General features: G+C 53.9%; 6 protein-coding genes across 6 annotated transcripts; 3 read left to right on the top strand and 3 right to left on the bottom strand.

Annotated features, from left to right (window-relative positions):
• Window positions 1-256: 256 nt before the first annotated feature.
• On the top strand, window positions 257-1,461 carry QC763_102240 (uncharacterized protein; the record flags this gene model as incomplete). Its single annotated transcript, XM_062906778.1, has 2 exons — window positions 257-386; window positions 443-1,461. 2 exons carry the CDS (start codon window positions 257-259, stop codon window positions 1,459-1,461), a joined length of 1,149 nt encoding a protein of 382 aa, XP_062769661.1.
• A 931-nt stretch (window positions 1,462-2,392) lies between these two features.
• Window positions 2,393-5,165, top strand: QC763_102230 (uncharacterized protein; the record flags this gene model as incomplete). Its single annotated transcript, XM_062906777.1, has 4 exons — window positions 2,393-2,664; window positions 2,740-2,851; window positions 2,927-3,396; window positions 3,451-5,165. The coding sequence occupies 4 exons, from the start codon at window positions 2,393-2,395 to the stop codon at window positions 4,574-4,576; spliced, it is 1,980 nt and encodes a 659-aa protein (XP_062769660.1). The 3' UTR covers window positions 4,577-5,165.
• Window positions 5,166-5,974: 809 nt separating this feature from the next.
• Window positions 5,975-8,268, bottom strand: UTR1 (NAD(+) kinase; the record flags this gene model as incomplete). Its single annotated transcript, XM_062906776.1, has 2 exons — window positions 5,975-6,803; window positions 6,858-8,268. The coding sequence occupies 2 exons, from the start codon at window positions 8,266-8,268 to the stop codon at window positions 6,331-6,333; spliced, it is 1,884 nt and encodes a 627-aa protein (XP_062769659.1). The 3' UTR covers window positions 5,975-6,330.
• A 339-nt stretch (window positions 8,269-8,607) lies between these two features.
• Window positions 8,608-10,651, bottom strand: QC763_0002830 (uncharacterized protein; the record flags this gene model as incomplete). The annotated part of the gene is made up of 5 exons (XM_062905071.1): window positions 8,608-8,764; window positions 9,076-9,272; window positions 9,390-9,488; window positions 10,004-10,134; window positions 10,276-10,651. 5 exons carry the CDS (start codon window positions 10,649-10,651, stop codon window positions 8,608-8,610), a joined length of 960 nt encoding a protein of 319 aa, XP_062769658.1.
• Window positions 10,652-11,546: 895 nt separating this feature from the next.
• RRP46 (exosome non-catalytic core subunit rrp46) lies at window positions 11,547-12,590 on the bottom strand (the record flags this gene model as incomplete). The annotated part of the gene is made up of 3 exons (XM_062906775.1): window positions 12,245-12,590; window positions 12,022-12,179; window positions 11,547-11,960 (listed from the first exon to the last, which is right to left on the bottom strand). The coding sequence occupies exons 1-3, from the start codon at window positions 12,441-12,443 to the stop codon at window positions 11,547-11,549; spliced, it is 771 nt and encodes a 256-aa protein (XP_062769657.1). The 5' UTR covers window positions 12,444-12,590.
• A 222-nt stretch (window positions 12,591-12,812) lies between these two features.
• Window positions 12,813-14,192, top strand: RRD2 (Serine/threonine-protein phosphatase 2A activator 2; the record flags this gene model as incomplete). The annotated part of the gene is made up of 1 exon (XM_062906774.1): window positions 12,813-14,192. One exon carries the CDS (start codon window positions 12,813-12,815, stop codon window positions 14,190-14,192), a length of 1,380 nt encoding a protein of 459 aa, XP_062769656.1.
• Window positions 14,193-14,197: the final 5 nt, after the last annotated feature.

Here is a 14,197-nt window from a genome sequence, read left to right as displayed (position 1 = left end):
TCTGTCCGACCCAATCACGAAGATGGCTAAGCTCCGATGACAGGCTACAAAAGCGGGCTGTCACATCACCAGGCCGTTTTCTCTTCAGTGCTCCCTTCGAATCTACAATCATGACCCCACCTTTTAGCGCCAAGTTGCTCAATTTCATCCGTGAACAGAGCAACTATCTGGTCCTATCTTGACAAGCTTCGCTCCCACTTGTTTCTTCTCCTGACTTCTCACCGACAAACTCTCCTCGATTGCCCAAACTGTCAGGATGTACTCACCCCCATCCTCCCAGACAAAGAAAGAATGTCCTGGTGCGCACCGGCGCAATCATCGAGAGTGGCGCCCATTTTCTGCGCTCGGAAAAGAAGGACTGCTAATGATTGATGGCATGTTTTATTGTAAGCTGTCCTCCACACCTGGCGATAAGGAAGTGAGTCCATCTAACCGGCACCAGGCAACTGCAAGGACCGCAGCAAGTTGAGCGTGAAGCAAGTCACGGGCAATAAGAACAATAACCAAGGCAGATGGTACTACGGCTGCCCAAACTGGGATCCGATCTCGCGAGGTGGTTGTGGCCTTTACTCCTTTGAGGATGAGTTGGAGACAAAGCACAGGGCGTACGAGAGGGAGTTCAAGTATGAGCCTTGCGAGACAAGCTGGTGGATTGACCCTACAAGGCTACCTTTGGAGGGAGAGGCCTCGTCAAACCATCTACATGGTATTCGGCAGGGACAGTGGGATAATTACGACGACTTGAGATCGAGGAGTCAGCAAGGCCGAGAAAACGGGGAGGAGGACGATGAGGACGATGAGGAAGACGAGATGCACACTGCCCTTGAGAACAGCCCTGCGCCAGCATTTATCTTCCAAGCACCCCACCAATGGAGTGGTTCCCGCTCGAAGTACCAGCAGATGTATCTGATACCGGTGCCAAATGACGGCGTGTCAGTCAGCTCTGGGACAAGTACAGTACTGAAAGGCTTGGAAAGCTTTGAGCTTTCCTCTCAACGGTCTTTTCGGGACACTGCAAGCAGTGTCTGCTCTACCCCGAGCCGCAAAAGGAAGCTCGGCCTTGGCCTTGGGAACATGCCGACGCCGACAAGCGGATCAGCGAGGACGCCCAGAAATAGTCTTCTTATTACCAGAGAATCGAGGACGGGAAGCTCCTCCAAGCGCCAAAGAAGGGTAGAGAGCGATGAGCTTCCGCCTACTCCAACCACCAGCCGAACAGTCAACGAAACAGTCAACGGGCTGTATACGCCTCGGGTACCATATATCGAGGAGGAAGATGAAGACATGTACGAGGAGGGCCAGGCGGCTGCTCCGGTTAATAGGCGTCTCTTCACCTCACCCAGCCAGCAGTCCTCTTTGGACCCGGCGTCAATCAAGCAGGTGGTGGAGGCAGTCATCATGACATTGGATGAAAGAGACCGGATAAGAAGTAGCCAAGCAAGCGCCGTTGAGGATGTCTGAAGGGGAGGTGCTGTTGTTCTGGAGAGGTCAGTAAAGGTAAGGTAATGGTTTCGATATGTTTAAATAGGTTCATAGCTGATAAGATCAGTATGTGTTCAAGAGGAGATTTCGTGCATTGCAGGTGCATATAAAACTGCTCCCATACATGCATGCTCTTTCCATAAACAACAGCGGCATATTGGACTGGTATCGTGCCAGAGTGACGATGTTTGCCGCCGCCGATGCGAAGGTTAATTGAGCACCGGGAAAAGTCAATTACGGGAGCAATTCATGACGAGGAGTGCTCAATTTAGCTGACAATTGATGAGCGCACGCAGTGAGTAGGGGAGAAAGAGCACAGACCTAGGTTCCATTGCCATTTAAATCGACAAAAAGTCGCGTGTCGCGTTCACCCCTTCCTGATTTAATGAATTAAAATAAAAAGGCAGGGAAGGTGGTGGGATGCGGGACTTGCAGAAACCTTGAATTTTGAAATGGGCTTGGCGCTGGGTTGCTCGAGGAAAGCACTTCCGAGACGCTGGAATTGTTGACTTTGTTTCCTATTCGGGACCGTCAATCGCGTTTTCGGCGCCTGTGATTGGCTGCAGTTAGACGCGGGCAGAGCAGATGGGCGGAGCCCCGGCACACGACGTGGGTCCGTTTTTTAGATGATTGTGCTTTCTGCACCAGAAGGTACCCAGGATCGCGGTCGGCACGCTCTGCAACATATCCACCCCCTCTTTCAAAAGGGCCTTCCTTCCTGCCACGGATTTCCCTGTCTTGCGCGTCGACACGTTCACCGACCTTTCTCTTGCTTTCTCTCTCTCCTCTGTTGCCTCGTCCGTTGCTCTCTGGCACAGCTTCACCCTTCCGTACCAGCAGCACGACGACGACGAGAGACTATCTCAAGCTTTGCGACGGTCCCATTGTAGCATGCCCTGCTGACTCGGGCATGCCTCTCACGATATACCCCCTTCCCCGCCCCCCCAAATACCAATTGACAATGGATCACCAAGCTCCTTCACCACGCGCCTCCTCGCCGTCACCAGCTCCTCGTGCCCAATCCCCCGCTGTGTCGGGCGATGAACAGCAGCCGAGCTCTCCCACCACCGCCAATGCCCTCCCCGCAATTCCCCAGCAGTCGTCACCCGAATACAGACCAGAGTTTTTGAGATCAGTGGGGGAGAACGAAAGACACCCCAAGGGCAAGAGGAAACGCACCGCGTATGTGACACCGCCGGCTATGACATTATTTGCCGAGTAAAGTCCTCGATTTACTAACAAAAACGCGTTCTGCAGTGCCAAAGACAAGGCGATCCTCGAGGCGGCCTACAATGCCAACCCTAAGCCTGACAAGGCAGCGCGTCTCGATATTGTAAAACGCGTCTCACTTAACGAAAAAGAGGTTCAGGTTAGTGCCAGCGAGGAACAGGACGCGTATCGGTTCTCTGTCTCTGTCGAATCGGCACTAACATGTAGCGGCTAGATTTGGTTCCAAAACAGAAGACAAAACGACAGAAGAAAATCACGACCCTTGTCGCCGCAGGAGCTTGCGGCCCTCAGATACGGCGGCATGCAGATCCTCTCTTCTGACCCCGCTCCTTACAACACCGCTTTTAGTTCCGATATCACCAACACCTCCCCGCTTCAGTCATTATCACGACCCGAGCAGGAACCGACGTCCCCCACCCAGCCAGATAGACCCGTATCTCAAGCTGGGGAGGAGCCCGAGCCAGTGGCCGAAGTACGCCGCGAGACTAGCAAGTGGGAGGAACCCCGGGACAACGCTAAGGAGCTGGCTACCCCTGCTCCTAAACCAAGATCCGCTCACGACCAGTCTTCAGCGCTGTCACAGTCCTTCTCGGCGTCGGTTGGTTATCTTTCCAACAGGTGGAATACTGGCAACTCATTCACGACACCGGCACCAGTGACGGCTGGTCGTGATGAGCCCTTCTCGTGGGTAACACCTATGATGCAGCCTATCACCGTGTCTCCTAACCCGGGCTACAGCTTCGAATCCTTCTCGTCGTCATGCCCACCAGCGTTCTCTGCTGGCTCAATCCTACCCCCACCAAGCACACAACCCTCTCGTTTCCGCATCTCCATGTCGTTGGAAGGCAAGGCCGAAGTTGTAGCCTCGACCATTTCACCACCGCGTCCCATTGCCGCTCCACCAACCCCTGACATGCTGCAGTCACTTCGCTCTATTCGGCGGCCGAACCTGCAGCGAAGCCACAGTGCTTCTCCTATTGTCACACTGCCACCCATTTCAGTTCTCACCAGTTCTCTCACTAGCCACAGCCCACTACCGCCTCGCCTCACTCGTGGAAGGTCAAGAGATGTGCACGCCTGGGAGTTTGCCTGTGATGCTGAGAACCGCGAGGATGCACTTACCGCACAAGCCAAGAATGAGAGCAATGGCTCCGCCATCGCAGCTATCAGCCTTCTGAGGTCAACCAGCTCAACCGGCGGCAGCCCTCTTCAGCAAAGCAGCAGTGCCAAGCGCAACGCCACCATCAGCAAGGCCACTCCTCGCCCAGGTGCGGCCAAGAAGGCAAAGCTCGGTAGAGCGTCGAGCAGTGTTGCGAGGATGCAGTCAGTTCTGGAGCTTAGCGAAAAGGCCAACCATGACAACCAGCAGGTCGTCAGCAGCACTTCGGAGAAGATCAAAGTTCACGCACGGCATTCCCCATCAGGTCACGATTCTGATAAGGAGAACTGGAGCCCTGATGAAGACGGCAACCCGCGTACTCCTTATTACTCTCACGCCCAATCAATCACGGGATCCGCAACCACAGGTCGCCGCCCTCTCCCCTCTTCTGCTACAAGGTCAGAGAAGGATTACAGGAAGCATCCCCGCCGCACTCCGGCAAACAACAAGACGGCCCTGAACGACCGAGCTAACACCGCGCCGGTGAAGGGCCGGGGCCAGAGACGTGACAAGCGGGCGGCCCAGGACTCTGTTTTGGAGATATTTGAGGATGAAGAGGCTGAGAACAGGAGCCCTGCTTCTTCGAGGGCTGCTCTGGACGACGAGGTGGAGAGGTTCATGAGGGGCAATGTGAGCCCGAGCAAAAAGAGCGATGTGGATGCCGTGGCTGGGTTGTTGAGTTTGAGCCAGGGGAACTGGAGATGATTGGCTTGCTCCATCACCTTCCCACTTTGTATATGATCCGGATGGGCTTTCAAAAACAAGGCGTTTATGTTGGTTTCCAGTGGTTTTGGTGCTCTCTTGTCGGATCGTTAGGTTGGCATGGCTACTGGACAGGCGGATGGATTGGGGAGTTGTTGTATTTGTTTTGTGATACCTGCCCTTTTTCTGATTTTTTTTGGACCGCAAAGAGGGCGTGCGTGTTTCATTGGGGAATTGGAATCGCGTCTGGGTTATCGTTTTGTCTCTCCGGAGTCCGGAGGGTACACAGCAAGCTTTTTGTTTCGGGGCGGCTACGGATGTCTATTGTCATTTATTCATGTTATACTACATCAGCTGAAAAATAGCTGAATATGGAGGGGCTGTGGGCGGGTTTTGGGGGAAATGGACAGCGAGCACGGCGGATATGGAATAATTACTTAGTGTAATGAACAAGAACTTTTGGGAGCACTCTATTTTTGAGGGGCTGTTTCGTTGTTGACTTTTTGTGTGTGAGGTTCGAGTAGAAAGAGGAAGCTGAGAAAAAAGGGGGAAGTTTGTTTAAGCTTGAAGAGGATGGTGACTACTATGACGTATCAGAAACCGAACTACTGGGTAAGGGGTTTTGTTTAGATTGTCGAGGGGTTGACTTTTGTGTTGGAGGGGTTATTGTTGTCGGAGAATAAAATTATGTCCGAGACTTGGACTGGCTTACGATTAATATCAGATTTGGGGGGAATGACCATATCATTTTTGAGACTATCACCCCATTTTCTGCAACAATGGAAGCTGGATGGATGTTTTTGTCGATGTTTTGGAAAGCTGTTCATCCAAACTAGACGGACGCGTTAGAGCTGCATAAAGCGTTTCGTCTTCTCGCGCCTTCGGTATTCCAACATCATCACCACCACCCACTCCCATCTCGTACCCACATAGTCATACACATCGCCCCCGGCAGTAGCAAACGGCTTTAGCCAAGCCCAGCCACCAACTCCAGAAAGCCCAGAAATGGCATGATATCTTCAGCGGTCCACTCCCCCCACACACGCACACTGTCGAAGTACATACCCCACAATCACACTGCATTGCAGCATGTGGGGACCGCCGAACGTGGGTTTTTACTAGGAAGAAAAAACTTGCATGAACGAGAAATCAGGGTGAAATGGTAACGGTTACGTACGTGCTTGGATGGATGGGGTCCTGTCTGCTGTTTCTCTCTTATGACCTTTGAGAGCCAAGTCTCAGAGCTGAGGGGTTGGACTGGTTTTATTTCTTGGAAGAATGGACGTGGCCCTTTCGGACAGATGGGCGTTGTTGAAGATCTGTCTTTTGCCAGCCCGTGCCAGCGAGGCTTTTCCCTGGCTGAAGTGTGTGTGAAAAGTCACTCACCCGTCTTACGATAAATAGTTGACGATAGTAAAAATAAAAATATAAATGTTTGTAAATATGGATATATATAATGTAACTGTCAAGTCCATTCGATGCGATGCATCTCGAACAAGACATTGAAAATAAAAATAAAAAGACAAAAAAATATTGTAAACCAACTCTTTTCGAGTCCATGTCATTTGTCTCCCAAAATTACTCCTTTCAAACGCCGTCCCCCCATTTGTTGGTGGTTTGATGATATCCAAAGCCCACCCAGTCCGTGAAATGCCCCGTAGGTTGTAGTAGTCAGTCATATCATGCTTTCTTTCTCTCATAGCCAAAAAAAAAAACACAATGTGGTATCTTTCGCACGCTTCTCGCTCGCTCTTTTATTACAATCCCAATAAACTCATTTGCCTCCTTAGAGGGCTCGCCGCACTGCTGCTCTCCTCACTAGCGTAGCAGGCAGAGTCCGTGTCGATATCCCAGCAGTCTTCTTCTTCTTCGTCCTTGGTTGCACCCGTCTCGAAAGCCTTCTGGCTGGCGGCGCGGACGTTCCATCTGAGGGTTCGTGATACGCTGTCGAACCACTCGGTGTCTGTTCGAACCACCGTGGGGAAGGGGTACTGCGAAGCCGTAATCGTAACATGGTCGCCCTGCTTGAGTTCCACACGGCCCTTGCCGTCGAAGGCGCAGTAGGCTGTTGCGCGGCTATGACGGGGGACGGAAACTCGCAAAAGCATGGTGTCCGACAGAACCATGGGGCGGAAGGAGAGGGTGTGTGGACAGATGGGCGTCAGGAGAATGGCGGGGATATCCGGGTGAACGAGAGAGCCGCCTGCTGAGAGCGAATAGGCGGTTGATCCTGTCAAAGATTAGAAACCTGAACAAAAAGTTTTGTCAAGTGAAAAAGACTCACCAGTAGGGGTGGAGAAGATGCAACCATCCGCCTGGACCACGGTCAAAAGCTCATTGTCGCCGTACAGCTCCAGGTTGGAAACATATGGTGACGGCCCTCTGTCAATGACGAGCTCATTGAGCACCTCGAATTGCTCGCCCTCCTCCATGTCAACGGATCCGTCCCTGTCCCTATACACGGTGCAGGTAAAGCGCATCCGTAGGTTAACGCGCATTCCAGCCTCGCCCATAATCCGGTTAAGGTGCTCCTTGTACTTTTCGAATTCAAAGGTCGTCAAGAAACCCAGACTGCCCAAGCTGAAGGACAAAACAGGCGGCACAACACGCTGGAAGAGCCATGATGTGAAGAGAACAGTTCCATCACCACCAAGGGTCAGAACAAGATCAAACTTCTCAGGCTGACTCCAGCAAAGATCAGGGGTCCAGTACCGGAGCATGTCGTTGAATTTCTCGTTCTCTGCAACAATGGAGGGCGCATCGAAACGCTTGGCGTGGCGGAGTTTGGCGTCCACATAGACATTTACTCCCACATCAGCACCATACCTGGGGGTCCGAAGCAGCCACTGGGTAAGCTCGCGGGTGAGGAGGACCAGCTGGTTATCGCGGGCCTTGGTAACAATCATGACACTTCGCACAGCACGCCTGATGGGCCGACGCTGCAGTTGCTTGGATACCTCCCGGACACCAGTGGCGGTTTGCACCAGGCGAGAATGCGACATGTACTCGTCGTTCTTGATCTCCTCGAGGACCTTCTCAAAGTCGACGGCGTCGTCGAAGCGGTTGTGGTAAAAGCATGGCGACTGTAGCGAAGGGAAGGCGGTTGCGGGAGTCATGTACTGGCTGGCGGTGCTGCGAGCGCTCTGTTGAGCAGCCAGTCCGTTGAGCGCATCGCAAAGCTGCTGGGAGGAAGAAGAAGTGGGCCGGTTGTCGGCCATGGTGTGAGCGGAAAGCATGCCGGTGAGTGAAAGGGGCTCAGGTCTGTTGTGTCGAGCCACCGAGGCCAATGCTTTCATAATAGTCTGTCTCGGAACAGCCTCGATCGAGAGTGCGTTCTTGCGGTGGCCGCGAGCTGGTGCTGGGGGAGAAGTGAGGCGGTTTCCCTGCCCATGCAGGGGATCGGAATCGGTAGTCACCGAGGAGCCTAGAGCAGGCAGAGCGGATTTGGGAGGGTTCGCGAGGTCAGCATGTCGGACGGGAGGGTTGGAGTCTTGAGTCTGGGGGAGGACGGCGCTTGGGGGGGACGACATCAAGCCAAAAGAAATATTGGGCCCCGTCGCTCGGTCGGAGATGGCGGACTCGCCCTTATTAACTCCATCCGACGGCCGCTGCAGCGAAGGAAAAGAAGGCTCAGCGGGGTGAGGGTGACTAAGGGCAGGGTGAATCGCGGTAGGCGAAGAAATTGGGCCGGACATGGTCGCTGGGCGGTGGGGTTCGTCTATTTTCGGCCCGTCCACTGTTGTGCAAAGTCCCTGCAAACGACTTTGGGTTTGCGATGTGTGCTAGAGCGTAGGCACTAGTAGGGGCACTTTAGCCAGGTGCTGGTACCACCAATCGAGACGATGTGCGCCGGGCACCCCGCGGATCAACAGCTTGGGATTTTCGTCTGGCGGCGACGGAACCTTTTCCTGCGGTGCGCGAAGACCGGATCTCACAGAAACCCAGTGTAACACGCCGTGCTGCAGCGGGGATGCAACCGATGCAGCTGATGCAGCTATGCAGGAGAGAAACCTGGGGGGAACTGTCGTTCGACGTCACAGGACGCAAGAGACCGGAGTCAAAAGTGGGATGTTGTCTGGGCAGTTGTCAATTGCTTGACAATCAGGCGTGGCCAGTTCGGCTTCAGTCCGAGCAATCAAATCAATGAGCCGGACGGACAAGAGGCACAAGGCACAACAACAATCGAGTAACCTGTGGGAGGCAGAGAGGGTGTGTCAGCAGGTCCGGGCAGATGGGTTGCATTTGTTGTTATCCCTTCTCTTTCTTTGACCCTCGTCCGAGGTCGAGGTGGTCTCTCCATCTGGAACAGGCCTCAGCCAGGGAATCCATTGCGGCACTGTTGTCTGTGCTGGGGCATCACAAGGACCACACCACCTTCATCTCTTCGTTGACCACCGGATCAACAGGGTCCTAAACCGGATTGTGAGGGGGTCTCACCTTCAGGGTCTTGTAAATCCCCCACTTTCGGCAGTCAGTGTCCGTGTCTCCTCAGCGGATCTGACCTGTAAATGGCTTGGAAGCGTGGAAGCGTTGCGGTGTCGGGACGCTGTGCCGAGCGGGGAGTCTTTTCAACGGAGGGGCTGGTGGCGGGTGCGGCGGGGTCAACTAGGACGAGGCCCGCGGTTGGCGGTTTCGAAGGTGCTTGTGGCGTTGGTGTCCCCGTTGAATGCAGGCGATTGGTGGTGATATGGCCTGCCAACTGGTGATCCAAGTGTAAATTCGCCGTTCACGTGAACTGTGGTCTCTTCAAAAGGGTGATATCTTCTTTTCGATCGAGTCCAACAGACGGTCACCGGTCTGATCTGAACTGATCTACCTTTAACTTGTGAAAGTCGGGAATAGGTGGGCAGGTAGGTGTGCCGAGTTCGAAGTCAATGCACGAGATATCAGAGTGACGCTTGCAGCGATTGGACGACTGTTGAGAGGCCGAGGAATTGGTTGCCAGATGGCTTGGAGTCTAGTGAAATAGAATGCAAGAGATAAAAAGCCCACCAGGGAACGAATCGAGTGTATTACAAAAAGAAAAAGAAAAGAGAATGAAGCCCGAGGTAAGAGGTAGGAGGAAGGGATCGGTTGGAGAGAACTCGCAGAGCTCAGCGCTTCAGTGTTGATGCTCACGGAGCTAGAGGAGGGGCGAAGAGGGACGGGACGGTTGGGTCATCAAGATGAGGACTGAAGACCAGAGAGAGGAAACAACTCGTCGATGGTTTATAATATGACCCTGACTGTTTGGACAGGCCCCAGGATGGGAGATGGGATGGCGTGGCAGGGGGAAGATCGAGAGCTTCGTCGAGGAATCGGGGGTGCAGCTGAAGATCTTCTGAAGCTTCATGACAGGGGTTTTGGTGGGGTTTTGGTACATTTCAGGAGGTACCTCTGCCACTCTGGGGTCGTTGTTAGCCTCAGTTGGAGAAAGTACGTACCACTTACACCACCATCACCACCACCACCACCAAAAAGAACTTTGATAATGCGAGAGAAGGCGCATATCACAGGCACGGTTGAGAAGTTTTGGGCAATCCAACCACTCGTATCGTTTGTTGCTGGCGGTAGCTGTGATGCTGTTGTCTTCTGCAGTTTCAAGAGACGCTGTCAAGCCAAAAAGTGCAATTCAAGAGGTGCCACAAACTCATTCAACGCCAGGTCCATGTTTACATTCAAAATGGGAACCACGGAGGGAGAGCTCATAGGCTGACACATACGCAGAAGCGCTGTAAGCGTAAGCACCCACTTGAGACTCGCAGACGGATAGCACGGCAGTACGGAGCGTAGCTGCCAGAAGGTCTCCAGCGTGAGAGTCTCATCATGCCTCTGCGATGCTGGGCTGTTCAGGAGGCGAGAAGCCAGGGGAATGTTACCGCAGTAGTGGTGCGGCAGCAAAACAACCCCCTGACGGCACGGCTTCCCGTCACTGGTAACCCTGGGGAACCTCTGGTTCAGCCCAATCGGTGCTGGAGATCCTTCTGCAACGGTCCGCTGAAGCGTCCAAGCAGCCGCATGACAAACCACCATCTCCTGGTGCGAATCCTGCGTTGTTGGAATGTTTGGAAACTTTGACAACGAATAAGAGCGGGACATGCTCGCCGTGCTCGTCTTGACAGCATCTACTGGCCCACAGCCTTGACGCATCCATCACTCTCCAAGCGCACATCAAGCAGGGGCCGCCAGCCGTCTTCTTGTTGGATACCTACGGCTGGGGAGCGCCGTGAGCGTCCGAACGGAGCATGAATCGCGAACGACAAGAGACACAAGGCGTTTAGCTCGGTCTCAATGTCATCCAGTGGTCCACCTGCAAAGCCACTCTACAGGCGTCCAGCGCGGTGCAACTGTGAGAAAGCCCCCAAATAAAGAGCCCGAGGAGCCAGCATACGCCCGGTTCTGACGTTCCATTCTCAAGACCCTCCCGAGCCTCCCAAGCAGAAGCCGCCGTCAGGTGGTGGTGAGAATGGCGGTGTCAGGGTTCTGGGTAGGGGTGCTGAAACAAGGCCCCGGCCCGCTAACGGGCAATCCCAAACATGGCCGTGCGGGTGGATCCACCAATGTGTTTGAGACATCAACTCAGGCTTCCATCACAAAAAAGAATAAGGGGAGAGATATCGAAAGATGGTCAAAACCCCAGCAAGGGGGTAGATTGTTTTTTGGTGATGTTTTCCAACACCAAATGCCGTGGCTAACTGCCGACATTTGAATTGTAGTCGCCTAGCCGCGCAACACTTCAGGCTGTCTCCTGTGAGCCATGCATTCCTTCCATACCTCCTATGCCATCTCTCCGCGTCCAACTTCATGATCCCGCACACAGAACCCGTCGTTACGTCGTGAAGCTGCTGAACTGTGCTGATATTCGTATGCCGAGTGATCGCGCGGCTCGGTTGGGGAGCTCATCATTTACCATCCCACAAGTATTCTCTCTCTATACAGCGCTGAATCTTGAACCGCGGGCCGCGTTGCTTCTTTGGATGTCCTGAACGCCGCCTCACTTCCAATGGAGATCAGATGCCACCTTGTTCTCCATGGTAGACCGCAAGAAGTGGCGCAGATCCGGGCCGTTGGTGTGTTCGTCGTCGAGCACCATTTCCATCCCTTCCTTGGTCGGTACTGGGCGACAACATACGTCCTTGGCCGTTTCGTAGACATCATCCCATTCCTTGACAGTAAAGTCTCCTTCACTCTCAGCAAGCAACAGCTCATCGTGAGACGTAAAAGCCAGTACATGGACGGACTGGGCAATCTCGACATCTCGTGGTGATGGATCAACCACACTTCTCTTGGTACCATCCTGGGGAACAATAGCAATAGCCGTCGCCGTCGCCGTTGCCCTGATGGGTACACCTGCCGACAAGAGCGCGAGAACAGCTGTTTGAAACAGGGCTGGCATGATGGAAAAGTTCTGCCACAGAGGTCAGTATGTCGAGAGGATCGGCACGTAAGCAACACGAAGTCGTTCTTACCAGGCTGGCCTGAACAAGCTTGGTGTTCACATAGTCGTTTTCTGGCGAGTCCTCAACTTGGAGGACAATCTGGATGAGAGAGCGAGGGAAGTTCTTGACGAGAATGATCTGTGAAAGTGAGGATTGGAGGATGGACTCGAGGTGACGTTCTCTTGTGCCTATATAGGAAAGTTCATGGTGAGAAAATGATGGAGGGGTAGTAGGAGTGCGGAGGGGTCCTCACCTCCGACCCCTGCGGCCGGTCGTACGATAACGTCAACGTGTGCCTCATAGGGATGCTCATCTCTTCGCTGAGCTTCGATGGGTCCGTTGACTGAGGCCGTGACTGTGTATCCGGCATGTGAATATTTTGCAGACCCGTCGGCTCTTGGGAGCACACCAAGAGCGGCTGCCGGGGCTGTCGATGTTGTTGATACTGTCATTTTATGTCTGGTCAAGAACTGGACAAGGTTACGATGATAGCAGGCGGTGATCTTGTTTCCTTCGTCTGTCTGTAGTGAAAGTTTTCCAAGGCTGCCAATGAGAAACGGTCGTTGATTGGATTTGCAGCGCAGTGATTTCGTGGGTTGAGCGGCACTTCCCCAGTAAAAACTGCCCCGCATTTTAGTGCTTGCAGGGGTCAAAGATTGGGCTTGCAACCTCAACGGCTGCACATCAGTCGATCTGAGCCTTGCCTCGTTCAACTACGAAACTCACTTTCATCAGATATCACTGAAAGGATTTTGGCATTCATAATTCTGGCACCACATTTATCAACTAGGGAGCATTCTCAAACAGAAACATCAAAGGTCATGTCATCTTCAACCCCACCAGCTGGAGCAGCCGTTGGAACTGGACCCCAGCCGGAGTCGACGTCAACCTCCGGGAAGCCAAGCCCGGGCCCGAATCCGGCGCCTAGCATCCCTAACCTCCTGGCCCGTAAACCAAAACTGGACGAGGCTCGCCGGCGCCGGCAACCCGAATCCGGCAGTCTCCAACCCGTGCCGGAAACCCCGCCTCTACCTCCTCTACCAGACTTGTCAACTGTCAAATTCCAGACACCCACTCGCCGCATCCTCACTCCCCAAGATCACAAGTTGTTCCTCGCCTCCCCAACTTACACGTTGGTGGTCTCCTTCATCTTCCACCTCTCCGAATCCGTAGCCGACAAACCCATTTCATCTGTCTCTGCTTCTACCGTCACACCCACCGTCCAAGCCCTCCTGGACATCCTCACCGAGATCGAAGAGCTCTGCCGTTCCACCCCCCCAGACGAAACCACCGGTTCCCGCTTCGGCAACAAAACCTTCCGCACCTTTCTCGATAAAGTCAAATCCCGCACCCCTCACTTCCTCTCCCTCCTCAACCTCCCACCCCAACACGCCAACGACGCCAGCCCCGAGCTCTCCACCTACCTCCACCACTCCTTCGGCAACGCAACAAGGATAGACTACGGCTCCGGCCACGAGCTCAACTTCTTCCTCTTCCTCCTCTGCCTCCGCCTCCTCTCCCTCCTCCCAGAACCCACATTTCCCTCCCTGGTCCTCCTCGTCTTCCCAAAGTACCTCGAGCTCATGCGCCTTGTCCAGCTAACCTACTACCTCGAACCCGCCGGCTCCCATGGCGTCTGGGGCCTAGACGACTACCAATTCCTCCCCTTCCTCTTTGGCGCCTCCCAGCTCCTCCACCACGGTTTCCTCACCCCCAAATCCATCCACCAGACTTTGTCCCTCGAACAATTCGGCCCGGAATACCTCTACCACAACCAAGTAGCCTTTGTCAACTCGACCAAGACGGTCCAAGGGTTGAGGTGGCACTCCCCCATGCTGGATGACATTTCTGCCGCGAAGTCCTGGACAAAGATTGAGGGCGGGATGAGAAAGATGTTTGTGAATGAGGTGCTGGGCAAGTTACCGGTGATGCAGCACTTTTTGTTTGGGGGGTTGATCCCGGCGACGGAGGAGATGGGGAAGCTGGCTGAGGAGCAGCCTGAGTTGACAGAGGAGGAGATTGAGAATGGAAAGTTGGTGATTTTTGATGATACAGAGGGCAAGAGGCATGTGCATCAGCAGGCGGTCGGGTGGGGGGATTGCTGCGGAATCAAGGTGCCGAGCTCGCTGGCGGCGGCGGAGGAGATGAGGAAACGGGGGCTGATGGGTGGGGGGCAGTTGAGGAGGATACCTTTTGATTAGGTTTA

The sequence above is a fragment of the Podospora pseudopauciseta genome, chromosome 1, assembly GCF_035222475.1.
Source record: "Podospora pseudopauciseta strain CBS 411.78 chromosome 1, whole genome shotgun sequence".
Classification (NCBI taxonomy): Eukaryota; Fungi; Ascomycota; class Sordariomycetes; order Sordariales; family Podosporaceae; genus Podospora; species Podospora pseudopauciseta.
Note: the sequence above shows the minus strand (reverse complement) of the source record. Positions and strands in the feature narration are given on the sequence as shown.